This window comes from Trichomycterus rosablanca, chromosome 6 (genome assembly GCF_030014385.1).
Source record: "Trichomycterus rosablanca isolate fTriRos1 chromosome 6, fTriRos1.hap1, whole genome shotgun sequence".
Classification (NCBI taxonomy): domain Eukaryota; kingdom Metazoa; phylum Chordata; class Actinopteri; order Siluriformes; family Trichomycteridae; genus Trichomycterus; species Trichomycterus rosablanca.
Genome location: NC_085993.1, coordinates 6,391,967 through 6,419,884, shown reverse-complemented (window position 1 = coordinate 6,419,884; position 27,918 = coordinate 6,391,967). Strand labels below are relative to the sequence as shown.

The window sequence follows — 27,918 nt, the reverse complement described above, 5'->3', positions numbered from 1 at the left end:
CAACAGTGGCAACCTCGGTAGTGGTTGGTCTGGAACCAACAAACTTAAGATTTGAATAAATTAGCTTTACTGCTGAGCCGCCACTGCCCTGTATTAGTGGAAACGTTTTTGTTTATTAGGATTTTAATGTCATGTTTTACACTTTGGTTACATTCATGACAGGAACGGTAGTTACTCATTACACAAGATTCATCAGTTCACAAGGTTATATCAAACACAGTTATGGACAATTTAGTGTCTCCAATTCACCTCACTTGCATGTCTTTGGACTGTGGGAGGAAACCCATGTGGAGAACATGCAAAATTACCTAGTAAGGACCCAGACCGCTTCATCTAGGAATCAATCCTGGGACCTTTTTGCTGTGAGGTGACAGTGCTACCCACTTAGCCACCGTGCCACCCTAGTGAAAACTTAACCATTATAAGTGCTCAGGTGGTGAAAAATCAGTTGGTAAATTGTTCTAGCCCAGTGTTGCTGAGACCCAGAGTTTAAATCCCCAGCGGTGCAATTGGATGGTCAGGCATCTGCAAGACATGACTGGCTATGTCTGGTTATAAAGGGTGATTGATAGGTTGGTGTCCTGTCCTGAATGTGTTACTGCATTGTACCCAGTGATTCCAGACCCACCCTAAATATAAAATAAAATGTTACAATTGTTTTTGCTTAAAAACAAATGAAATAAAATAATGTGATTCTTTTTGACCACATATGGGCATCAATTATCAAAAGAGCTCATGCATCCTAAGATGTGCCAACAATCTTGTTTTAGAAGTGAGATGAAATGATTGGGACTTGTTCTTCACTCCTACCGTGTTAGTGAAGATGAACACACAAAGATGATAACGTCTTTTTATGGACTGATAGCACACAGCACTAATTCCTTCCATTAAAAAGCTCTTATGGACTCTTGTCAAGTATTACCAAACGTTTTAGACCCGCAGTGCTCTGGTTCCTGTTGTTTATCCTGCTGTCAAAGGCTTTAGAGGATGACATGCACCGCAAACACATGGAGACTGAATGCACTGAACTACACTGTATAGACAAAAGTGTTAGGACACCTCTGCTAATTATTGAATTCATGCGTTTTAGCAACAACAATTGTTAACTGGTGTAAGAAATCAATTATATAAAAAACAAAATAGCAACAACCGTTTAAGAAAGGAACTTTTTTGTTCCATCCAGCATGACTGCACAAAACATATTATAAAGACTTGCCTAAAAGCCTGGTTTAACAGCTCATGGTCAGGTGTCCAAACACTGACATGCCTTGTAGGCCAGTTACAAGAATAAGCAGGTGGCAAAGTGGGTAGCACTGGTTTCCTCCCACAGTCCAAAGACATGCAAGTGAGGTGAATTAGAGATACTAAATAGTCCATGACTGTGTTTGATATAACCTTGTGAACTGATGAATCTTGTGTAATGAGTAACTACCGTTCCTGTCATGAATGTAACCAAAGTGTAAAACATGACGTTAAAATCCTAATAAACAAATAAAGAATAAACATAATAAGAATAAGCCATGATCAAATTCTGTTGACTTGTGTTAGAAATAAAATACGTTTTTTAACCTGAAGGTGGCAGCAGACTTTATTACTGATTCAAAAAAGTTTCAATATGAGATAAAGAATCTTATTAAATAATTAAAATATTACGATGGCGTATTAGGGCCACTTTAAAGAAAATATTTTTTAAGCTTCAATTTTAAGAATAAAGTCGTATAAGTTTCGATTTTGGGAATAAAGTCGTAGAAGTTTCGATTTAGAGAATAAAGTCGTGTAAGTTTCGATTTCAGGAATAAAATTGAAATATTATGGCGTTATAACCTCCTTGTGTTAAATGAGGGATGTTCATGATTTGGTAAAGTTATACTTTCGTATCGGTTTCATAAATAAAGAAATCCCCAGTCTCCTGCACATCAGCACCAGTTTGTTATTAGTATAACGACGCTGAAACGGCTATGTAATAAACTGTTTTATTTAGGTGTGGCATCGGTGCGCTCGGCATCTGCGTTGTCGCCAATACTTCAAACGAGCCTTATGAACTCGTACGATAAACTAAAGCCGTATGGCATCGCTATAAACGGTTGCATTGACGAGTTTAGTTGTCATGTTATGTGGATGGAAGCGTACAACACAAACAACCACCCAAAAGTAATCGCGGGTTATTGGATAACCACAGTAACAGCTTGCGCAGCCGATCCAGGTACTGAGACCCGTGCTTCTCTGAACTGACAAGCCTACGAAGGCTGCACACTCTTTGGCCACAATATTTCCACTTTATTCTCTAAATCAAAACTTAAAAATATTTTTTACAGGGCCGGTCAGATGGCACAGCGGTAAAATACTCTAGCACACCTGAGCTGTGTTTTCGAATACATCGAATCTGGGCTGGGCGGCTGCATGAACAACGATTGGCTGTTGTTCACAGGGTCAAGGACAAGCTAGATCACGGGTCCTCATAACTGGTGCAAATACGACCCCTGCTGGCTAATTGATGGCGCTGAAAAATAATGCTGATCAGGGTGTGGCTCTCCGTGCACAGTGATGATCGGTATATATGAACTCGACTCGTGCAGGTGAAAAATGCAGTCTGTACTGAGCATGTGTCGGAAGGGAGTGTGTCAGTTGAGAAACGTCCTCAGTCAGCGGTGGAGGGTTAAATCAGTGGAGGATGCAATCAGGGTAACTGGACACTACTAGATTAGGGGAGAAAAATTGGGGGGAAATGGTTGGAAAAAATAGAAAATAATAAAATAAAAAATATTGTTTACAGTGGCCCTAATACGCCGTTGTAAAATATCACAACTAGTCAACACAGAGACAAAACTTAAACCTGAACTAGCATTTAATGTGGAACTGTTTATATCAGTTAGTAGTGGAAGGACCAAAAAGTAATGATAGAAAATAAAAGGGGGACAGTGTTTACTGTAAATAAGAATAGTAGAGGGGTGGAAGGAATATGTAAGTATTAACAAAACACATTTTAAAAAAACCCCAGTTATTTTTTTCATTTAATCAAAGTAATAATCAGTATGCAATCAGTAAAGTCGAGGCAGATGAAGTCCTTCAGTGACTGATTATCCAGCTTTAAGCTTTATTCCAGTTCTTCAGAATCTCCTCAGCAGCGTCCAGTGTGCTGTCTTGCTGCAATGACCGAAGAAAAAAAAATCACATCACATCAGCATTATTGATTATTTTCACACTTCCGATTCAGTTATTTGTGGCTTTATAAAATATCCAATGATTTAAAACTTGATGAGAATGTGAGCTCATGTGGTCTAGGGTGGTCAGGGGTATAAATCAAGAAACACTAGGCATGAGGCCACACTACCCTGGACCGGGTGCCAATTCTTTTCAGGGCTTTAGCCCCATCCCCACCTTCCTGTGTCAGACATAGCCAAGTCTGTATAGACATATGCAAGCTGTAGCCTAGGGGTACTGGACTAGTAACCAGAAGGTCACTGGTTCAAGCCCCACCACTGCCAGGTTGCTGCGGTTGGACCCTTGAGCAAGGCCCTTATCCCTCAAGTGCTCAGACTGTATACTGTACCTGTACTATAAGTCACTTTGGATAAAGGTGTCTGCTAAAATGCAGAAAATGTAAATGTATAGACGCCTATGGATTTCAGCTGTGGTGGGCTAGCATATTAGCTGAACTTTTGGGGATGGGGCTTTGACTGAATTTTGACCCAGAGTCCATTGACCTTTACTGACCACATTTTTGTGTCATAGTTGGAAGCTAAACACCAACATAAGGGAGAGAAACTGATTGTTACTGTTTTACAAACCTCTGAACTGTTGAATTTATAAGATTGTGAGACGAGTGAGATGTGACAGCACAGAGACGAGTGAGATGTGACAGCAATACCATGTTTACTGATCCTGGAATCTCTTGCAGTGGCTTCATAGTTTCATTAACCCACATCTCCAAATGACGATCTGCACAGCATTGTTCATGTACAAGGCTTAAAGCGCTCTGGGTAATGCCTAGTTCACACTACACGATTTTTGCCCTGATTTTCGCTCGCTGACTGGTCGGCACTAGATTTGCCAGCTAGGGAGCAACTCGGCGTTTGCTCCGCGATCGAAACTCGGCTCTCAGACGCTATGTGTGAACTTCTAAACAACTCGATCCGAGCGGTTCACCGAGCACTCGACCGAGAGATATCTAGCTTGTCAAATATCTGGATCTGAGTTGCCCGACTGGCAATGAGTGCTATGTTGAACAGCCAATGAGAACGCAAGATAAGGATGAGGAGTTGTAAAAAGGTGGGACAGGGGCATAATATAGTTTATATCAGAATACATCGGTACACACACAAGTTTTACAGTATTTCTCACCTGATCGTTCTCTACAAAACATTATACCAACGCTGCATTGCAAAAAAATATTTATTAACCTCCAACTCACTACAGAACAATCCCTGCTGTCCTTATTTTTTCTACTTGATTTTACGCTGCACATCAGCGCACAAACTTTGATCGCTCGCTACTTGTGGACGTGCATTTTTGGACGTGGTATCATTAAACCCCTCGTCACTTCTCACGTTTGTTTTCGTGACAAAATGTAGTTTGGGAGACCAGAGAAGCTCGTCTGCGATTCCAGCTCGTGATAGATGGTGTAGTGTGAAACCCCCTATCGCCGATCAGTCGTGTAGTGTGAAAGCCACACCGACTTGAAAGACTCCCGATTACAAGAGATCCGGTTGTGTCGTGTGAACTGTACAGCGACCTGACGACCTGGAAAGTCCTGTAGTGTGAACTTGGCATTAGCAGCAATATTTTAGTTGCTAGAAAAATGATGATGATAATAGCTGGGATTTATTGCCACGTCAGCACGATTACGGCTATATACGTGGCATGTCAAGTTTCTGTTTCATATAAAGTTGATAAAGTTTTTAGAGGGCGGGGTGTGGCTTGGTACTCCCATCATTTCTTCTATAACATAAGGTGTACTAGTTTGACGTGAGTTAAGTAATTATGTATTTTCCCTGGTGAGGTCTTTTCGAAGAGATCTTTGATGTTGTCTGCACAGAAGTGTTGCTGTCTTTGTCGCTGCAGGCTAGGGAATTCAATCAGTATATGTTTAATTGTCAGGGTCACGTTGCAGTTCTGGCAGGTAGGGGGTTCATCTCCTGTAAGTAGATGTTTGTGTGTCAATTGGGTGTGTGCTATGCACAACCTTGTGTGGATGACTTGGTGGTGTCGGTTCTCTATCTTGTAACCTATCGGTTTTATGTTAGGTTTGATTTCTTGGAGTTTGTTGTTGGTTTGGTTGTCCCATTTCTCTTGCCATTTTGTGTTTATGAAGGCTTTTATTATTGGGATGGTATCTGTGAGTGGGATGGGGAGAAAGGTTATGTCCTTACTTCTGTTATCCACTCTTTCGTTTCCCTGTATTCCCCAGTGTCCTCATATCCAACAGTATTTTATATTGTATTGTTTATCTTTCAGTTTCTTGTCTTTAATCAAAATTTTGGTTATTATTGAGTTGTTTGTGTCCATGGAGTCCAGTGCCTGTAGGCAAGACTTTGAGTCACTGCATATTAGAAAGTCTTTGCGTTTCTCTTTCTGAATGTATTCTAGGGCTATTAATATCGAGTAGGTTTCGGCTGTGAAAATGGAGCAGAATGTTGGGAGACGGATGCTGTGGTTGTGTGTTGCAGTAAAGAACGCTGCTGCGACGTGTGATTCTGTTTTGGATCCATCTGTATATATTGTTCTGTGGTTTGGATGCTTTTCTCTTAGTTCAAGGAATTTTCCCTGATATTCCATTGGTTCTGTTCCTTTTTTCCTGTTTTCTGCAAGTGACAGAATAACCTTTGGTTTTCGAGGGTTCCATGGGGGGAGCGGTTCTTGGGATTTTGCAAGTGTATACATGTTTATTTTTAGATCTTTCAAATCATCTTGTTGCTCCATAAATATAGCGTTGCTAGAAAGAAGAGATGTCAGGCAGCAGCTTTTTGGAAATTGCTACCTACCTTGATGAAGCACAGTCTGATGTATTTCTCAAACTGGGAGTTGGACTCGTCTCCGCAGAACGCTGTTACGGGAATAGCAGCCAGTTTCTAGAGGAACAGAGGAGTGGATAATACATCAGAGCTAAAATAAAATCATAGAGACTCAACAGAAATGAAAAATATTGTGTCATACCTTTTCCTTTATCATCCACTTGATAAACCTGTAATCGTACGGTTCCTCACTTTCAACATCTGAGAGATCCTGATCTACAAGAGTAGATAAAAAAACACCAGGTAGCAAGTTCACACTCATAATGATCATGACTAAAAAGACAAATAGAGGACTCCGACATTTACACTGATGAGCCATTAGGACATTTAAATATAACAACTAGTCAACATAAAGACAAAACTTTAACCTGAACTAGCATTCAATAGTAGAAGGACCAAAATTGTGAAGACAAAGAATAGTGGGACCAAGTGGTTACTGTAAGTAAGAAATAAAAAATTACTAAATAAATTGGAATGGGAAAAATGCATTAAAAAATAAACAAAGAAAAAGTTTGAGAAGAAATTTGCTGCAGAAGATTTAACAAGTGGACTTAGTTACAGTAAATAAAATAGCAGGTTGTTTGTTATATTTTCTTACTGAGAGTTGAAACATTAGCGATCATGAAGTAGCCTCCCTCTGGAACTACAGGACATATGCCAGCCTGCTTCAGTATATCAGCCATCCGATCTCTCTTTCCCTCCAACTCCTCCGCCAGTGAGGAGAAATAACAGTCCGGCTGTCCCATTCTCTCACAGTCAAGCAGGAGTCCACGACCGACTGCTTCCTACTGACCCACACACACGCTTAAATACAAACATGTCCACACGTACTAATAAACATTCTCATGTATACTAGCAAACACACATGCACAACCATTCTCACAAGCACACACATGTAAATACACACACAGACATGTCCACACATACTATTAAACGTACATTTTGTACAAACACAAGTGAATGTACACACACAGAGGTGGTCAATAAAACATACACACTTCAACAAAAGAAAAAAAACTTATACAAGTTAGTGGTTACACAACATTTATATAAGACATCAATGAATGAATATACGTCACCTTTAAACCTCAAATTACACATTGCTGCCATAATTAGAACTTCAAAAATGTCCATAGATAAAAAGTATATTAAAGTATGTATAAATTTTTGGCCCCTTCATTTTCTTAATTGTGTTTAACAGAAATTGGGGCTCGGGTGGTGCAGTGGTCTGGTAAGCTAGTCCACCACCGCTGAGATCCATGATCTAATCACAGAGCTGCTATCAGCCTGCTGAGCATCTACACAGACATGACTAGCTATGCTTTTCTTGGCCGAAGCCCTGCAATGGATTGGCGCCCTGTCCAGTTATTCCTTACGGCCAGTATTTCCCAAACCCATCATGACCCTGGCCAAGATAAAGCATTTGATGAAAATAAAACCAAATAAAAAAAAAAACAACAGTAGTTCTGACAAATGTTCCTCGTTTATAATGCTGGAGAAGAGACCCATTTTGATCATTTCAAAAACCTCACATCAAAGTCCACAGAGACCATTTTGGCACGGAGTAAAATTTCTACTGTTAGTGTATGAAAATACAGTTTGTGTTCAGCTTGACTGCTTTAGTGTTTGGAAAATATGTTACGTCTTTGGTTAAGAAAGACAATGAGTAACCTGCCTGTAGTGGTGTTGGGCAGGTATACAGTGTGTTCAGCATAACCGTCTGCAGATGTTTCATCAAGTGCTCAGGTCCTATCGACCAGCCCAGCTGCAAAACAGGAAACAGAACAAATAATCTCAAAAAATTAAAGAAAAAGAAAGAAAACAATCAAAGCTGGTAAATAAGCAAAGGCATCATATATAAAAGGAAGAAAAACTCAACCAATAGTTTTCGTTAAACAATATATGGCCAAAAGTATTGGACACCTAAACACGAGCTTGTTGGATGTCCCATATAAAAACAAATAGTATTAAAACAGAGTGACCTGTATGTGATATTTCAGCTTAAGAGGGCTTCTCACAAGACTTTGAAGTACGTCTGTGGAAATTTGTGCCCATTCAGTGCAAAAATAATTTGTATAGCTGGGCACTGATGTTGGTAAAGAAAGCCTAAGTGGATGTTCCAGTTCATTCCAAAGCTGATCAGTGGGGCTGATGACAGGGCTCTGTGCAGGACACTGGAGTTACTTTAAACCGAGCTTTTCTTTACAGCTTTATAGAGCTTTCTGCACAAGGGCACGGTTATGCTGGGACAGGAAAAGGCCCTCCCTAAACTGATGGTGTAAAGTTGGAAGCATATCATTTTCTTTATATAATTGATGAATTCAAAAGTACCAAACTGATGGACTTTGTGGGTATGCAGTGACTAACTGTAGCTCATTTGTATCTCTGTACACTTTGTCTCAGGACTCCCCATAGAAACCCCACTGACCAGGTGATGTTTGAGTGGTGGATTATTCTCAGCACTGCAATGACTCTAACATGGTGTTAACATGGTAGAATGTGTTGTTCTGGTATGGGTGTTTTAGGTGCAGAAGTTGTTGGGATTTTTAACCACTATTTAATCTTACTGGCCTCTTTATTAGGAAGACATACACTATTGGCACTGGTTGCAGAGGTGCAGTTTTTCCACACATAATAAGTGCTAATTCTGCTGCCAGCAATAATACAAAGGTGTTTAAAAATCCCAACAACATTGCTGCACCTGCTACACTTATACTAGTACAACTCGCAGTACTCAGTACTTCGTATCACAGTGCTGAGAATGGTCCACCACCCAAACAGGGTCAGTGGTAGCACAGTGGTTGAGATACTAGACTAGTGATCAGAAGGTTACTGGTTCAAGCCCTGCCTCTGAGCAAGGCCCTTCACTCCGATCGCTTCATTTTCCATATTTATAAGTACAAAGACATGATGTGTGAGAATCAAAGTATGTTGAACATTTGTACTGAATAGCAACACATATAAATGTATGATCAGGTGTAATTACCTTCCAGCCTGTAACACTGAACGTTTTCCCTGCACTGCCAATAGTGATGGTTCGGTCCCACATGCCGGGCAGAGTCGCTGTCCATACAGACAGGGCACAATTTAAACCAGTAACACCAGTACATTTATATTTATTTATTATCCAAATCAATAATGCAAGTATTTTACACAATTGAAACACACAGCAGTGTGTTCCTAATTATTGAGTTGGGTGTCTCAGCAGCACCCTTTAATTCCAGGTATATAACATGAACTAAAATGAATTTCATGTTTCCAACTTTGTGGTAACAGTATGGGGAAGACCACTGTGTCAGATGGAAATGGAAATTTATCATACCTATCTTGACGTGTTCGTGACCCTTGTATATAAGCCACTCGTAAACCTCGTCGCTGAAGCACAGCGTGTCGTGTTTGATGCAGAGATCTGCTATAAACTGTAGTTCTGTCCGGCTGAAGACCTGTTAAACACAAAATATCACATGAAATCATTAGCGTGTTTGAAAAGTGTCTCAGACTGATAACCCATTACCCCCAAGAACAGGTTTAAATCTCAGTGGTGGGCAATGCCCTGCGATAGATCGGCCCCCCTGTCCAAAGCGTTCCTGCCTTACGCCCATAATATTTTATAATATATGTTTATTATGTTGTTCGTTTAAGCTTTAGATCACTAAAATAGGTGTATGACACCACCACTACAATTACCTGCCATCCAGTAATTGCAGGGGGCCAAAGAGCTTGTAATGACATCATCCACAATTGTGGCTGTGTCCCGAACTACACACAACCTCACTTAGTATTGATTACTGAGTTCCTGTGCAGCACACAGAACATATACAGTGTATCACAAAAGTGAGTACACCCCTCACATTTCTGCAGATATTTAAGTATATCTTTTCATGGGACAACACTGACAAAATGACACTTTGACACAATGAAAAGTAGTCTGTGTGCAGCTTATATAACAGTGTAAATTTATTCTTCCCTCAAAATAACTCAATATACAGCCATTAATGTCTAAACCACCGGCAACAAAAGTGAGTACACCCCTAAGAGACTACACCCCTAAATGTCCAAATTGAGCACTGCTTGTCATTTTCCCTCCAAAATGTCATGTGATTTGTTAGTGTTACTAGGTCTCAGGTGTGCATAGGGAGCAGGTGTGTTCAATTTAGTAGTACAGCTCTCACACTCTCATACTGGTCACTGAAAGTTCCAACATGGCACCTCATGGCAAAGAACTCTCTGAGGATCTTAAAAGACGAAATGTTACGCTACATGAAGATGGCCAAGGCTACAAGAAGATTGCCAACACCCTGAAACTGAGCTGCAGCACAGTGGCCAAGATCATCCAGCGTTTTAAAAGAGCAGGGTCCACTCAGAACAGACCTCGCGTTGGTCGTCCAAAGATGCTGAGTGCACGTGCTCAGCGTCACATCCAACTGCTGTCTTTGAAAGATAGGCGCAGGAGTGCTGTCAGCATTGCTGCAGAGATTGAAAAGGTGGGGGGTCAGCCTGTCAGTGCTCAGACCATACGCCGCACACTACATCAAATTGGTCTGCATGGCTGTCACCCCAGAAGGAAGCCTCTTCTGAAGTCTCTACACAAGAAAGCCCGCAAACAGTTTGCTGAAGACATGTCAACAAAGGACATGGATTACTGGAACCATGTCCTATGGTCTGATGAGACCAAGATTAATTTGTTTGGTTCAGATGGTCTCAAGCATGTGTGGCGGCAATCAGGTGAGGAGTACAAAGATAAGTGTGTCATGCCTACAGTCAAGCATGGTGGTGGGAATGCCATGGTCTGGGGCTGCATGAGTGCAGCAGGTGTTGGGGAGTTACATTTCATTGAGGGACACATGAACTCCAATATGTACTGTGAAATACTGAAGCAGAGCATGATCCCCTCCCTCCGGAAACTGGGTCGCAGGGCAGTGTTCCAGCATGATAATGACCCCAAACACACCTCTAAGACGACCACTGCTTTATTGAAGAGGCTGAGGGTAAAGGTGATGGACTGGCCAAGCATGTCTCCAGACCTAAACCCAATAGAACATCTTTGGGGCATCCTCAAGCGGAAGGTGGAGGAGCGCAAAGTCTCGAATATCCGCCAGCTCCGTGATGTCGTCATGGAGGAGTGGAAAAGCATTCCAGTGGCAACCTGTGAAGCTCTGGTAAACTCCATGCCCAGGAGAGTTAAGGCAGTTCTGGGAAATAATGGTGGCCACACAAAATATTGACACTTCAGGAACTTTCACTAAGGGGTGTACTCACTTTTGTTGCCGGTGGTTTAGACATTAATGGCTGTATATTGAGTTATTTTGAGGGAAGAATAAATTTACACTGTTATATAAGCTGCACACAGACTACTTTTCATTGTGTCAAAGTGTCATTTTGTCAGTGTTGTCCCATGAAAAGATATACTTAAATATCTGCAGAAATGTGAGGGGTGTACTCACTTTTGTGATACACTGTATATGACAGATTTTAACCAGATAAAAATCTAATCAAATAAAGCAAATGAAGCTAATAATGTGGCAGCGAACATTCAGGGGTATAAAGAGGATATTAATCGTTACGTTTACCAAGCAGTCACTGTTAGGTCCTTAAGTGAGGCATTTAATGCTCTAGGCTATGTACAGAAGACATGTGAATAAAATTATATTTAAACTATACTAGAGTATATGATTATGAAGTGTTTTATTTCCTTTTCCTCGACTCAGGGATTTTTAAATGTCTGGGATTGTACATGTTATATTATTTAAATTAGCAAAATGTGACCTGTTTCTGCATTAAACAGTTACAGTATGTAATCATTCATTGTTTGTATAAATAAATGTAAATACAGTAATTTTACACTAAAGTCACACCACTCTCTCTTTATAATCTGCAACCTCTAATTAAATGCCTGCTATAAATGGCTAGAATATCATTTCTGCACTTTGATGGTTCACATGTCGCAAATCCAATCAAATCAGTCATCTGAGAGAGGAGTTTTAACAGGAGTTAACAGGAGCCTCACTTTGCCGAGTGGGTTATTAGGAGTGTTGATGATGATGGCCTTGGTTTTGGAATTGAATTTACTGGCAAGTTCTTCCTGATCCAGAAACCAGTCTGCACTGCTGACGTCCACCTTTTTATCTGACTTCTGCAGGACACAAATATACATATATGTTTAAAAAAATGTAGCTTTAAAACCTTTTCAACATACAACAAATCCCCAAAATTCCCCAAAGGAGACTCTCACCAGTCTCAGTGGGATTAAAACTGGCTTGGCCCCTGCCATCCTGACCATAGGAACATAGCAGTCAAAGAAAGGTTCGATTATTATAATCTGTATGTGAGAAAGAAAATAGCAGAGTTAGTCCACTAGACTGGAGTATTTTGTTGCTAAATTGTGAAAAGTAAGGAACTATTTTACCTCGTCTCCCTCCTCTACAAGGGCCTGCATGGTGCTGAATAATGAGCCATAGCCTCCAACGGTCACCAGGATCTCCTTAAAAGGGTCAATGGGGTGGCCGTATACTTTCCCGTACACCTGAGACAGAGCTTTTACCAGTGTAGGGTGACCCTGTGTGTGAAAAACACAGCAATCAGCTTTTTCTTTAAGATGTTATTGTCATTTATATACTGATAACTTTAGCTGTTGGAAAAACAACAAAAGTTTTAGTCAACTGACATTAAAGTACTCAAGCAGAAATGATATGGCAGCTCTTTTAGGGATTTCCCATCTCCATTAGGTTCAGAACACAGTAGTTCGTAATGTGCTGTTGTTTGATAATTTTTTTCACTATATCTGCATTACAACACTTGACACCTAGTTGCTAAATAACATTAACATTCCTCTTAACTTCATTAAACAGTATAATACTAAACAGCGGATGGATCAGACATTATAACTTGAATGGTATTCAGGGCATTCTTAATTTTCAGAATTTTGAATGACTTTAGCAGTTAAATTCCAGACATTTAGACGATCTGACACACAGCCAGTGAAGCCATTATGACCTGTTTGATATAGAAACTCATTGGGCAGAGCCTACAGCAATGCCTAATTTTACAAATACAGTGGACCCTTGAGTTACGAACGGTTTACCATACGAACATTTCCGGTTACGAACGATCTTTTTCAACTTAACGTGTGAACTAATTTCGGATTATGAACAGAAATTCGCAAAATACGTGACGTCACGAACAAGTTGACTCCAACTGTCTCTCTGTCTATACATATACAGTGAGCGAACATTCGCACAATGTCCTCAAATAAGGTGCAGAGGAAGCGCAGTGGTGAGAAAATGAAAAAAAAAATCACTATTTGTTGTTGTATAATTACTCCTGCCAGTAGCTGCCACTGTGTATCAGACAGAGGGGACAGTGAGTGAGAGAGAAGGAATTTGGCTCAGTAAACTATTCTTTCTTTCATGCAATTAGACCTACAAAATACAACACTTTTGAAATAAAGATGGAAATAATAAAGAAATATGAGAGTTATTGTTGTTTCTGGTAAACACGACCATTTAAGACATTAGAAAGGTTAGGTAAGGGGGGGGGTTTGGGAGGTCTGGCACAGATTAATTGTATTTGCATGATTTCTTATGGGAAAAATAGGTTTAACTAACAAACATTTTGACTTAAGAACAGCCCTTTGGAACCAATTAAATTTGTAAGTCAAGGGTCTACTGTACTTATTAAATACTTCTGTACTTTAAATCTGATTTTTGTATCACATGTACCTTGTTAATATAGATGGTCTTTTATTATCCAGGCTAAATATTACCAAGAAGTAAGAGGGCGAAGATCAAAACTACTGGAATGGGGGTGGGGATGGGGATGGGGTGTGCATTACACAAGCAAAGGCTATTTTTTTTTTTTAAATGATCTCTGAACCAATCAGAAAAATATGACGGCGTATTAGGGCCACTTTTAAGTTTTGATTTCGAGAATAAAGTCGTATAAGTTTTGATTCCGAGCCAAATGTCAAAATATTATGAGAATAAAGTCTAAATATTATTAGAAAGTCAAAATCTACTATGGCCAAAGAGTGTGCAGCCGTCGTAGGCTTGTCAGTTCAGAGAAGCACGGGTCTCAGTATCTAGATCGGCACAAGGGCAGACTCCAATGTTACTGTGGTTATCCAATAACCCATGATTATTTTTGGGTGGTTGTTTGTATTGTACGCTTCCATCCACATGACATGATGACTAAACACGTCAATGCAACCATTTATAGTGATGCCATACGGCTTTAGTTTATCGTTACTTTAAAGTGGCCCTAATACGCCGTTGTACAAAACGCTTTTGCTGTTCAGTGTGAAAGTATTTCTTTCCTTATTTCTGATTGGCTCTTTGAGTCATATAAAACAGGCAGACGGCTTCGAGCAACTCAGTAGAGCAGACCGGTTCTGTCAGTGTGAACAGGAGAGGCAATCACATATCAGGGCAATTTAAAACACTTCTTTGAGTTTAAACTCACTTACACATTCTAAAGTTTGCTTAACGAGGGGATTCGTTGCTTAATATTACTTACTTTTTATATTTTTTAAATATTTTATTAGCAGATAGCTGCTAGTTAGTATCAGCTAATCTGTCGGACTTAACTTTGTGTGAACTTTGCATTTAATAAACATACATTTTAGGAAAACCTATAATGCATCATTTTCTGATTAAAAAAAAAAATCAACCGAACTTGCCGGTGTCACATCTGAGGGCTCCTCCATGTCACAACATGCCCACCCAATATGTTTTACTGCCACCACCCCCAGCAAAGCAGTCCAAAACAGGGGCTGATAACAAACCACCGAATTATTTTACACAACCTTAAGAACTACACTAGTTTTTCAGCTGCTCCTGCCACAAAGTGCAATTTATCTCCATCTTGCCCTGTCCTGAACATCCTCCTCTGTCACATCAACCACTTGCATGTCCTCCCTCGCCACATCCATAAACCTCCTCTTAGGCCTTCATCTCCTCCTCCTGTCTGGTGGCTTCATCCTCAGCACCCTTCTCCCAACAGAACTCCCTGATGTTCTCCAAAACATCCTGCCTGTGCTGTCCCTCTAATAACCTCATCACTCCTGACGAGAATCACAGCATCTTCGTCACTGTCAGGTCCAGCTTTCTCTGTCTTTGTCAGTGCCACCGCCTCCACTGATTACATCTATTTACTTTATAGACCTCACATAGTCATGACCGAACAGGAAAAGGTTTCCACAGAAGAATAAGAATAAATAAACTGTATACACCTGTTAGCATTGAGAGTGGCTAAAACACCTGAACTCAGTCATTAGAAAGGGTGTACACAGATTGAATAGAGAAATAATAAGCACACTTTTTCAGTGACATTAAATTGTTTTCTGCAGGAATAACATGACACAGAACTCAACAAATGTTTAGTCATAACTCATCACTTACAAATCCACGTGTGTACTGGTTGAGTCGATCCACCATAGCAGCCTGGGCAAGACCTTCTTTCACATAAGATGGAGGAGGGATATCTGGGTAACCCTGACCCAGGTTAACGATGGAGGGATCCGCCGCAACTGATGTAAAAGCAACCCTGTAACAACGGACACAGACAAATAAATCATAAGTCAGCAAATATTATCCAGACAAATGTGCACATGTTTAAATCTACTGTGTTCATTCTTACCACACATTCTTGTCCAGACCTTCAATCCTCTTCGTGTTCTTGTGTTTAGCCGACGTCATACTGAACTGCAACAAAACATGGAATCATCCGAGTTGAGAATTTAAAGGAAATATGTAACATGCCGTGGTAATCAGAGCACGTCATGCTTACCTGTGTGGATGAGAACTTCCGTGTTGAATTGGTTTCTAATATGCGATAAAAAGATCTGCACCGGTGCAGTATTTGCCTGATGTTCATGTCTGCAAAACATAAAAAATTAAATAAAATACTCACAGGTCCTTCATTCCAGCAGCTATCAGGGCTTACAATGACATGTAATATATTACTCATATTTACATTTACATGTCCTATAAGTGCAATACAAATGTGCAATATGTAATATATCATTCATACTTTCATGTATATATTATATTCACAATAAAACATGTTTTTAAATGAAATCCTTTTAGTGTAAATCAGGGGTTTTCAACCTTTTTGGACATGCGCCCCCTTCCATGTGCCGACCTTGAACGTGGGAGGAAACCGGAGCACCTGGAGGAAACCCACACAGACACGTGGAGAACATGCAAACTCCACACAGAAAGGACCTGGACCGCCCCACCTGGTGATCGAACCCAGGACCTTCTTGCTATGAGGCAACAGTGCTACCCACTTAGCCACCGTCCCGTCCACCTTTCTTACATACTGCCGCAACAAGTTAGTTTCCTCAAGGGAATCAATAAAGATCTTATCTTATTTGATTTGGCACACCAGATACCCTTCCCGGACCAACCCGGGCTCAGGACTTGAGATCAGCAGGAAAGTTGGAAGCATTGAATTTCCCTTATATAACTGATTTATCGCACCTGAAACACATGAATTTAATAACTAGAAGGGTGTACCAATACTTTGGCAACAAAATATTATTAAAATCATTGATTGATTTATCCTCTCCTCACCAGTTATTATACTTTTATTTCTTTTATTTATTACTTACGGCTGTATAAATGGGTGTACATCGAACACTGAATACAGTGTGGGAGGCTTTGGATACTGTTTGTTTTGTTTGTTTATTAGGATTTTAACGTCATGTTTTACACTTTGGTTACATTCATGACAGGAACGGTAGTTACTCATTACACAGTCATGGACAATTTTGTATCTCCAATTCACCTCACTTGCATGTCTTTGGACTGTGGGAGGAAACCAGAGCACCTGGAGGAAACCCACACAGACACAGGAAGAACATGCAAACTCCACACAGAAAGAACCCGGACCGCCCCACCTGGGGATCGAACCCAAAACCTTCTTGCTGTGAGGTGACAGTGCTACCCACTCTTTGGATATTGTATATGTAAATAATGTGTAGTGGTCACTGTTTGTATGTAAGTTCAAGTTTAACAATGTAAAACATAATACAAATACTTATTAAAGAATCACTGATTGCAAAGCTGAAACTTTTATTAATATTTCTAACACTTAATATTCAATACACAGAAAATCGTCCAATTTACTGAAGGTAAAGATGATGAAATGAAGATGAAAATGTTACCATGCTGAAAACACAGTTTACTGAAAGGAAACATTAAAACACTGCAGAATAACAATGTTATTAGATCCAGAAAGTTTATTTCTATTCTCTAATCACAGTCAAACGTTAAAATGAAAGCTCATAACATAGTCACTATGTAGTTTTGTTTGCTTGGGACTTTTCTTGATACATAAATCCTCCAGCTGACAAATTTACCCAAATCTAATGATAATTCATTAAAATATAAGAGTCATTCTATAATTTGGGGTACATTCCATGTCCAATGATAATAATTATATTTATTCTAACTATTTTATTAAAAAATGTCATATTTTACCTATTAATGGAAAACATGTTGTAATATCACAAAAACATTATGTGCATCCTATGCTTCATTTAGCTTGAAATTTGTCATGATGTTCCTAAATGAACAGTTTTTGCTGTGTCTGTTTTTTAAGTTGAGGGTGCCTTGGTTTTAAAATAATGAATAAAATCATTAAGGGCAACAACATCTATTTTTTTATTTATTTTAAAAGTTTAAATACCTAAATAAAATTGAGTTTCTCTTTTAAATAATTTAAATATCTTTATTTATTAATGTCCGCAAAAGTTCTGTCAACTATGTTACTAACAGAACTCCACTCAGCAACTCAAACATGGTTTGTTCTAAAACTATGTGACCAGCATTACATGATATCATTTATCTCTGTGGAGGGTATATTGAACACACTGTGGTGAATGTCCTCTTATTTTTTTATATATTTTATCTATAATAGAACATTGTCAATGAGTATATTAATTGACCGTCAACTATGTTACATACATTGTTATGGTAAAAAATTTTTTAATAATTTTAATTCAAACGTATGTTCAAATTAGACATTATTCTGTTCAAGAAATGACATGTGGTCAGCCAGGCAAGGTCTACCACTGAAGTTATGGGTCAAAATAGGGAAATTGTCAACTATGTTACCTGTCAACTAAGTTACCTAGTAGTCTACATCTACTGTCCCTTTAAAAAAAAAAGCTTTGCAAATAGTGGATATGTTACACTAAAGAATATATTAACTTGAACCACTGATTATTTTATTGAGAGAGAACATTGTTTTTGTACTTTTTTGGTGATGTGAAATGTACCCCAAATTATAGAATGACCCATAACATTATTTATTATATAACTCTATATATATATATATATATATAGCTTCGATTCACTCACCCTAAAGTCACAACACTGTCCTGCTGCTTCTTCTTTCTCTTCTGAACTGTGGTGGTTTCTACTCCACTACATCATGGTGGTACCGCCTTCTGCTGGACTGGTGTTATACTGGCAGTGTAGCTACTGGAATAGCAGAGGTTTCTGTGAATGGGAGATTATTGATTGATTTATTTATTTGTTAGGGTTTTAACGTCATGTTTTACACACTTTGCTTACATTCATGACCGGACAGGTAGTTACTGGTTACACAAGGTTCATCAGTTCACAAGTTCAATATCAAACACAGTCATGGACAATTTTGTATCCTCAGTTCACCTCACTTGCACATCATTGGATTGTGGGAGGAAAACAGATCCCCTGAAGGAAACCCACACAGACACGGGGAGAACATGCAAACTCCACACAGAAAGGACCCGGACCGCCCCACCTTGGGATCAAATCCAGGACCTTAAATAAATGTTAAATAAATGTAATATAATCATCTATTTATTCCAGCTCAATAATCAGGCATGTCTTGGGGGTGGGGGGCGAGGACCCACGATGGATCTGCATTGCATCCAGTGATTCTTCAGTAAACGGACCCACCGCAACTCTGACCAGGATAAAGGGGTGGTAAAAACTGAAAATGAATGTATTAATAAATGTATTTATGACTGTTTATGTTCACAAACCAGGCTACAGGAAATTAAACACCACAACAACCACAGCAGGGCAAACCTAAAATTGTCCTGTTGTTGCTATTGCTATTGTTTACATTTATCTTGCCGTATTTGCTTTCCAGAGTCTGGTGGCGGATGCCTCACCTTGTACTTTTAGGACTGCCCTTGTGCAACTGAAAATTGGCATTACAATACGTTGACAATATATGGTACGGATAATTCAGGATTTTAAAACGTACTGTGTTGTATTGTAGGGTTCCATGCTGTTTAAAGTGTCTTCAGATGTGAAGCACTTGGATTTGATTTTTAACTCACTCTGCCACTCATGTTTAGCAGGTAGAAGTTTCCCCACAAGAGGAAGCTGTTGGCACAGTTTTCTAAAAAAACATATTTCTGGAAAAGTTGGGAACATTTGTAAAATGTAACTGATTGTATTTTGGAATATAAACTAATTTAGACTTTGTTTAATTAGGTATAAAAGAAGAATCCATCAAGGGCTCAGTCTTTGCGAGCTAAGATGGGTCGTGGATCACCACTTGTGGCAAACAAAAAGAACATTTCTTAATGCAAAATGTTCTTTGTACTTTGCATCACTTAATGGTGTATTTATTCATTCATAACTTCCATTAATTAGTGAATAAATTAAAATAAATAAATAAATGTGAATAAATTAACCCTAACCCTAACCCTAAATTAAAACTCCATTAAATCAGAATCAGAATGGATACACGCACGGAATTTGGTTCCGGCTGATGGTATCTCTCTAGTATAAATACAGTATACAAGCAATGTACAATTTGCAGACAATGCACAAGAACATTAAACATTAAACACAAAAATATACAAACTATAAGACTATACTGTATACAGGCAATATATAGAAAATGTATGGATGTGTAAAATCCATTACTGTTACACCCCTTAAATTAAAGTAGTGACCAGTGAAATATGAATATATTTGTTAATAAAGCCGAAAACCACCAAATAAATTGTCACAGTCACTACTTTGAACCACTGCACCATCACAGCATAGTGAATGTAAACCATTAAGTTCTGTAACACTTACGTACAATAAATGTCAGAGCACATGAATGCATCACGACTCTTAACGTTTGTGGTACTAAACTGTCTGTTGAAATAACAAGTAACTTTATTCTTTATCATTTTTAATATGCTGAAATAATTCCTACAATATATCAGCTGTTTGACACTAATAGTTTTATTTTTATTTTAGATATTAGTGACAATCTTACTTAAAACGTGCACCGTTTCTCTGTTACCTGTTCTGTCAGTTAAGCAGCAGTCCTGAGTTAGCAGTTAGCTTGATAATTAGTATTAGATAGATTATCCATATCAGGTAATAATTCTATTTTTACGTTATTATTTTTAATGAATGTAATAGAAGTAATGTGAAGACGCTTATCTAAATATAATATACTAATATTAAATAAACTTTTCAATATACTTATATATAACACTTAAATAGGAAAAGCTACAGAGCCATTGATGTAATAAACATCAAATTTAGTATAACTGGTTTAATAATCTGAAAGTAAAAAGTACATGAAAGTACAAATCATTCACAGATTTTACAATATGCTTTTAGACTAATGATAAAAAGGGCAACTCATTAGGTACACAGTGAACAAAAATCTAAACACATTATTTGAATAATCATTCAAATTAAACTGGTCATGTTTGGACAAAAAAGGTTAAAATGAGTGAATTAGGCCGCTCAGGTGGCGCAGCGGTAAGAACACACGCTGGAACCAGAGCTGGGATCTGGAATACATCGTATCGAATCTCAGCTCTGCCTGCCGGCTAGGCTGAGCGGCCACATGAACAACGATTGGCCTGTTGTTCAGATATGGGCGGGACTAAGCCGGATGGGGTCTCTCTGCAGGCTGATTAATGGCGCCTGCATACGGCATGCTGCCCACGTGTCGATGGGGGCGTGGGTTAGCTTTGCTCTCCTCAATCAGAGCAGGGATCGGCATTGGTGGAGAGGAAGCATGACGCAATCAGGCAACTGGACGCGCTAAAAGGGAGAAAAGGGGAAAAAATACATACATTATATACAGTATGTATATATATATATATATATATATATATATATATATATAAATTAATTAATTAATTAGAATTAGATTGAACATTGAGCACAATGGCAAGCAGTAAAAACCGAGCTTGGTGGTTAAGGAAGTGAACTGTTGTTTGGAAGGTCAATGTTTCAAGGCCCTAAACCCTCAGCTGCTTGAATTGTATCCTGTTTCATTGTAAGTCACTTTGGAATAAAGTCACATTAACAAATGTTAATGTGATCTGTGTGCTCAGGGTAGCACAGCAGCAAGATAAACAGTACCAGTACCAACTCCATAGGAAACACAGTCAGTGGAAAGTGATTTTGCTGCTTTTCATGTGAACGCACACTTAGTATTCCTGTCTGTTTTTTTATTTTAAAGCTTTTCACTTGCAGTGCTGGAATTCAGTAATTCCACTCTCACCAAATTCTTTAACTGTCTCTTGAGTAAAATTTTCTACTTTTAATTCATGAATGATGTCATTATGCCGCTGATTTATTTATAGCCTTAAATATACATCCTGAAAGATGAAATCTCACAGAATATCTCAGCTGTGCTGGCCTTTTGGGTCTATTTATCAAAATTAAAAGGAATTCTTGATGCCTCTGATTTTCATTTTCTCTGTGGTGCTAAATTTTTAATTGGCTTTCAGTTAGCACTGAACTGTGAAAATTGCTGTCTGTTGAGAAGAGACCACACAGCACACATTAAGCAGCCCATTAAAAAGGACCATTTTTTCTATTATGCTAATTACTATGGTTTTAACAAGTTTAAATGGATTCACATTCCACTGATTCAATACAAGTTGAATGTTGCTGTATAGTGTGCCTAGATTTGGATAGTATTTCTTGTTAGGTGTCCTGTATCCTGGTCAGGGTTGCGGCAGGTGCACTTTCATTGGGATACACCAGACAGGTCACCAAAGCATCACAGGGCTTTGGCCATCAGACATAGCTTACTTTTACATTTACATTTGCAGCATTTAGCAGACGCTTTTATCCAAAGCGACTCACAAATTTTGACTGAATACAGTTGGAGCAACTGAGGGTTAAGGTTCTTGCTCATGGGCCCAACAGTGGCAACCTGGCGCCTGTGATTACTAGTGCAATACCTTAACCACTGAGCTACCACTCCACAGACATAGCTAATCATGTCTGTGCAGATGCTCAGCTAGCCTATTGTATCATTGATATCTGAACCCAGATCACATCATTGGTTGGTCAGTGTAATAAAATGTTGTGCCACCTGAGGGCCCTCACGCAGTATATAAAACATTGATTATACACCGATCAGCCATAACAGCCAAAACCACCTCTGGTTTCTCCACACACTGTCTATTTTATCAGCTCCACTTACCATATATGAGCACTTTGTAGTTCTACAATTACTGACTGTAGTCCATCTGTTTCTCTACATACTTTTTTTTAGCCTGCTTTCACCCTGTTCTTCAATGGTCAGGACTGCCACAGGACCACCACAGAGCAGGTATTATTTAGGTGGTGGATCATTCTCAGCACTGCAGTGACACTGACATGGTGGTGGTGTGTTAGTGTGTATTGTGCTGGTATGAGTGGATCAGACACAGCAGCACTGCTGGAGTTTTTAAATACCATGTCCACTCACTGTCCTACCTAGTTGGTCCACCTTGTAGATGTACAGTCAGAGACAATCACTCATCTATTGCTGCTGTTTGAGTCGGTCATCTTCTAGACCTTCATCAGTGGTCACAGGACGCTGCCCACGGGGCGCTTTTGGCTGTATATTTTTGGTTGGTGGACTATTCTCAGTCCAGCAGGGACAGTGAGGTGTTTAAAAACTCCAGCAGCGCTGCTGTGTCTGATCTACTCATACTAACACAACACACACTAACACACCACCACCATGTCAGGGTCACTGCAGTGCTGAGAATGATCCAGCACCTAAATAATACCTGCTCTGTAGTGGTCTTGTGGGGGTCCTGACCATTGAAGAACAGCATGAAAGGGGGCTAACAAAGCATGCAGAGAAACATATGGACTACAGTCAGTAATTGTAGAACTACAAAGTGTTTCTATATGGTAAGTGGAGCTGATAAAATGGACAGTGAGTGTAGAAACAAGGAGGTGGTTTTAATGTTATGGCTGATCATTGTATTTGCACTTTTTACTACAGCGTTTATTTTTAGGCATCACAATAATTGTATTCAATCATCTAGCAGGACCATTACCCAGAACACATCTATATTAATTAATCCCAAAGGTTTTGGATTGGGATGCTGAAACAGCTGCCATGAAGTTTAATGCATATAATATATTTTTGAAATTGATATTATACACTTATAGCGTTGGATGTGGTTGAAACACCTGAACACATCAATTAGGAGAACCAAATAATGTACAAATGGCCGTATAATGTACAAACATGCTGGTTATATGACTCATGTTGTCTCTTGGTTATTCAGTTAAAGTGCATGTAAACCATATTAAATTATTGCCAAATGAGATTTTATTAGATTCTAAACATGGAAAAACCCTTTCTGTCAAAAAACTCCCACTAAACAAATTTTCAGTACTGTGCCATTGCTAACTAAACATTAACACACTGATTTTTTTTTTGTGTGTAGGCTGCTACAATGCTTAGTGAAGAGAATGCAAAACATTTTGTTCGTGGGTCTTCATTGTACCGCATTCTTCAGCCCTGGTGGGATGTCGTCTGTCATTATCTCTGCATTATAATGCTCATGATTGCCATGTTTGGAGGGACTCTACAGTTTTTATTGCACAGGATCATATGTGTCCCATGTCAAACGACTTCAGACAGGCTATGTGAGGGCAGATTTGTAAATCAAAGCATGTCGGAATCACAATTCAGCTACCTACACCTTCCTAGAACCCACAAGCTTGACGTGCAACAGTATAACTATGTTGATTCCATATGCTATGAACACTACGTGAGCTGGTTTGTTAAGTTCTTTCCATATTTAGTCATGGTGCAGACACTGGCTTTGGTTGTAGTGAGCAACTTCTGGCTAAAATACCCAAGCACATGTTCTAGGCTTCAGCATTTTGTTGCAATCCTACAGAAGTGTTGTGACTCGCCTTGGACTACCAGAGCCCTATCGGAATGCGCTGCAAAGCAAGGAGGCAACCAGACAACCCCCAAACTATGTGACTCTAATGGAGAGACAGCTACTGACAGGGAGAAGAAACCTATAGCAGTGAATCTTCTCAGCTCCCTTAACAAGAAGGAGGCAGAGCAAGCAAAAGCTTTATTTGAAAAGGTCAAGAAGCTTAAGGTGCACGTGGAGGGGAAAGACATGGTTTATTACATTTACATGAAGCAGATCATTGCTAAAATGATTCTTTCGACTCTCACACTGATTTATGTTCTTTACGCGTCTACATGGATGTTGCATGATGTTGCCTGCAAGGTGAATTTGTATACATTCATTCCAGTACAAGTGTTTCACTGCATCTTCCCTTTAGCCTCCATTTTTTGGTTTCTTTCCCTCTTTTACACGTTGCTCTTGGTGGTGTATTTTCTGGCTTGCTTTTATGGCTTTTTGTGGATGATAAGGAATTCACTTAAACAGTATTCCTTTGATGTTACGCTTGAAGAAAGCAAATACAATGACATTCCTGATGTCAAAAATGACTTTGCTTTCATATTTCACCTGCTGGATAAGTACAATCCATTGCTGTCCAAGCAATTTGCAGTGTTTCTCTCCGAGGTCAGCGAAAGAAAATTGCGTCAACTGGACCTAAATAACATTTGGCCCCTGGACAAATTAGTCCCCAAAGTGGTGAAAACTCCTAATGAGCAGGTGGAGCTTCACCTCATGCTACTTAGTGGCATTCCTGATGCTGTTTTTGAGATAAAAGAACTGGAAGTTCTAAAACTACAATCAATTTTAGATCCGAGACTTCCACCGAAAATTACTCAGCTTGGTAAACTCAAGGAGCTTTGGCTTGATAACTCTCCTGCATCAGTAGACCACAATGCCCTGGACTTTCTCACCAAGAACCTAAGAATCTTGAGACTAAAATTCACAGACGCAGAAAAAGCCCCACGGTGGATCTTCAGCTTGAGAAACTTAAATGAGTTGTATTTGTATGGAGGCCTTTTGTCAGACGACAAGCAGGCATTCATCAGTGGCATCCGCAGCCTCAAGGAACTGAAGATTCTGTTTATCAAGTGCAGCATAAGTTACCTACCCAGGGTGATCACACATGCAGTGCCCTCCATTCAGAAGCTTTTAGTGGACAATGAAGGAACCCCATTCAGATCAGCCCAAAGTCTAAGAGCTATGTCACACCTGACCTGCTTGGAGCTTTTGAACTGTGACCTGCAACGAATCCCGAGTTCAGTCTTCTACCTCAGAAACCTACAGGAAATCGACCTCAAAGGGAACAATCTCAAAACTATTGAAGAAATTGTCAGCTTTCAGCATTTCCCAAGGCTTTTTCTGCTAAAGCTAGAATGCAACAGCATCACACACATTCCTGTTCACATTGGGTGTTTGAAAACCCTGGGACAGCTTCACCTGAGTCGTAACTTCATCAGCAGCTTGCCAGGACAACTCTTCCAGTGCAGTAGACTGTATCATCTGGATCTGAGTCATAACAAGCTGTCTGCTATCCCTGATGAAATACAGGACATGGAGAGGCTACAGACTTTAAATCTTTCCAACAACAATGTGAGTAAAACTATGTAAAATATTTAAGGGGGAATGTCAGTCCAAGAAAAGCAAAACTGTCCTTGTAAATTAAAGTTATTTTTGCCTAAAAGTGCTCTACAGTTATTTTGGCTCAAACCTGCATCTTGTGCTTATCCAAATTAGTTAATTCTCCTAAAACTGTCATAAAACTTTCTTTCTGATGTGTCCAAATCTATTATCTACTATGAATCTTAATTTGGGGCAAAAAAATTAATGAATGGGCCGCTCAGATGGCACAGCAGTAAAATATGCTAGCACACCAGAGCTGGGATTTTGAATACATCAGGAATCTCAGCTCTGCTATTCGACTGGGCTGGGCGGCTACATGAACAACGATTGGCTGTTGTTCATACAGGGTGGGAAGCCATAGAGGGACCTCATAACTGAGGAAATTATGACCTCTGCTGGCTGATTGATGCCGCCTGCACAGAGTCGGTGGAAAAATGCGTTAATCAGGGTGTGGCTCTCAGTACACAAAGCTGATCCGCATATGAACTCGCCTCGTGCAGGTGAAAAGATGCAGTCGGCAGCTGCACAGGTGTCGGAGGGGGCGTATGACAGTCTTGCTTACCTCAATCAGGAGTGGGGATCAGCATCGGTAGAGAGGAAGCGTAATGCAATCGAGTAATTGGATACGACTAGATTGGGAGGAAAATTGGGAAAAATGCAAAAAATAAACCCAATACTGTAGTCTTGGCGCATTGATGCCATGCCTCCTTTTGCCATATTTATTCATGTATGCATGGGTAAAGCTTAATTTCTGTTACCTTCCACATGTGTGTGCTCTGTTTGTCTGTCCTTGTAACTGTAGGGTTTGGGTTTGTCACCCAAATTAATGTTGAAACCAGAATTAATGATCAAATTTAGTGTTACTGATAGCAAAAATGTGCCATCATGGCTAACGTGTTTATTCTTTAGGCAGCTAAAGGTATATAATATTCAGAAGCCTGGGAGAAGTCAAACAACCAATATTTTGTGCAGTAGTCTAATAGTAATAATAAATAATTTTTCATTCATTAATGCATTTTACTGGGCACTAAGTAGGAATGCATCCTGATAAGAGCAGTAATCTCCTTACTGACTCACCGCCTTACATGATCGGGTTATTATGAGCAGCCAGTACATTTTCTGTGTATTTTAGTCTGAAACTTACAAAGACACAAGACAAAAACATGCTACATGTAAAGCTACTCACAGAAATTGACCAGAGGCGAGGATTAAACCTAGGTTTCTAGGATCCATGCTGCTCTGGCATTTTAAGCTCTTTTTCTTCTATAAAAGCCATTATAGCTTTAGGCCTCCTAAACCCCCACTGCTCTGTCCACTTAATAGAAGTGTTGCACAGTGCATTTTGTGAAAAATATACAATTTTTTGTCTTTTGCGTCTCACAGATTGCTGCTCTCCCAGAAGGGCTTTTCAAATGCACGACACTTCAGCTTCTTATTCTGGATCATAACAACCTGAAAACGGTATCAGCGCAGGTTGGTAAGTTGACAAACCTGACTTTGTTGGACCTGAGGAAGAACCAGCTGGAGTGTTTAGCTCCTGAACTAGAGGAATGTCTGAAACTCAGACCAAATGGACTTTTAGTAGAGATGGGGCTTTTAAACACTCTGCCTCCCGACGTCAAAGAGTGCTTTCAAAGAACTGAGAAAGAAAATCTGAGCCAACATGAGACTGATGCAGCCAGTTCAGCCAATACAGCTGGTTGAAACATGATGATCTGTGACTCAGGTCATAGAGACAACAAGCTGACCTGCACTGTCTGAATGAACTCTAAACATGACACTCCTTATTCCTAGCTTTGATGTATTATTTCACTTTTGTTTGCTCTTTTTGCTGTTCTGGTTTCAACTAAATAATTGTTGTTGGTGTTCTTGATTTTCTTTTTATTTGCAGTAAATTCTGTTCTGGATCCTGTCTGGCCATTCACCACTTGATCTAGCAATTCTGTATTTCATGTTGCATGAAAATTCAATTAAACACGTAATAACACTTAATTAAACACTATAAAAATTACTTTTCTCTGGATTTTTCCAATGTATCCACCAATCTAGTCAAATCCAATTCTCGAAATTGAAAGTATTGTCTCACTTTCAATTCTGTTT

General features: G+C 39.4%; 2 protein-coding genes across 2 annotated transcripts; one reads left to right on the top strand and one right to left on the bottom strand.

The window, feature by feature from the left end:
• Window positions 1-2,998: 2,998 nt before the first annotated feature.
• LOC134316829 (kynurenine--oxoglutarate transaminase 3-like) lies at window positions 2,999-20,356 on the bottom strand. The gene is made up of 15 exons (XM_062997320.1): window positions 20,313-20,356; window positions 18,374-18,514; window positions 15,795-15,883; window positions 15,645-15,709; window positions 15,407-15,551; window positions 12,418-12,567; window positions 12,244-12,330; window positions 12,019-12,144; window positions 9,334-9,454; window positions 8,998-9,074; window positions 7,683-7,776; window positions 6,610-6,792; window positions 6,154-6,227; window positions 5,982-6,068; window positions 2,999-3,144 (listed from the first exon to the last, which is right to left on the bottom strand). Exons 3-15 carry the CDS (start codon window positions 15,879-15,881, stop codon window positions 3,088-3,090), a joined length of 1,353 nt encoding a protein of 450 aa, XP_062853390.1. The 5' UTR covers window positions 15,882-15,883; window positions 18,374-18,514; window positions 20,313-20,356; the 3' UTR covers window positions 2,999-3,087.
• Window positions 20,357-23,724: 3,368 nt separating this feature from the next.
• LOC134316709 (volume-regulated anion channel subunit LRRC8A-like) lies at window positions 23,725-27,829 on the top strand. Its single transcript, XM_062997138.1, has 2 exons — window positions 23,725-25,788; window positions 27,202-27,829. Exons 1-2 carry the CDS (start codon window positions 23,725-23,727, stop codon window positions 27,520-27,522), a joined length of 2,385 nt encoding a protein of 794 aa, XP_062853208.1. The 3' UTR covers window positions 27,523-27,829.
• The last annotated feature ends 89 nt before the right edge of the window (window positions 27,830-27,918 follow it).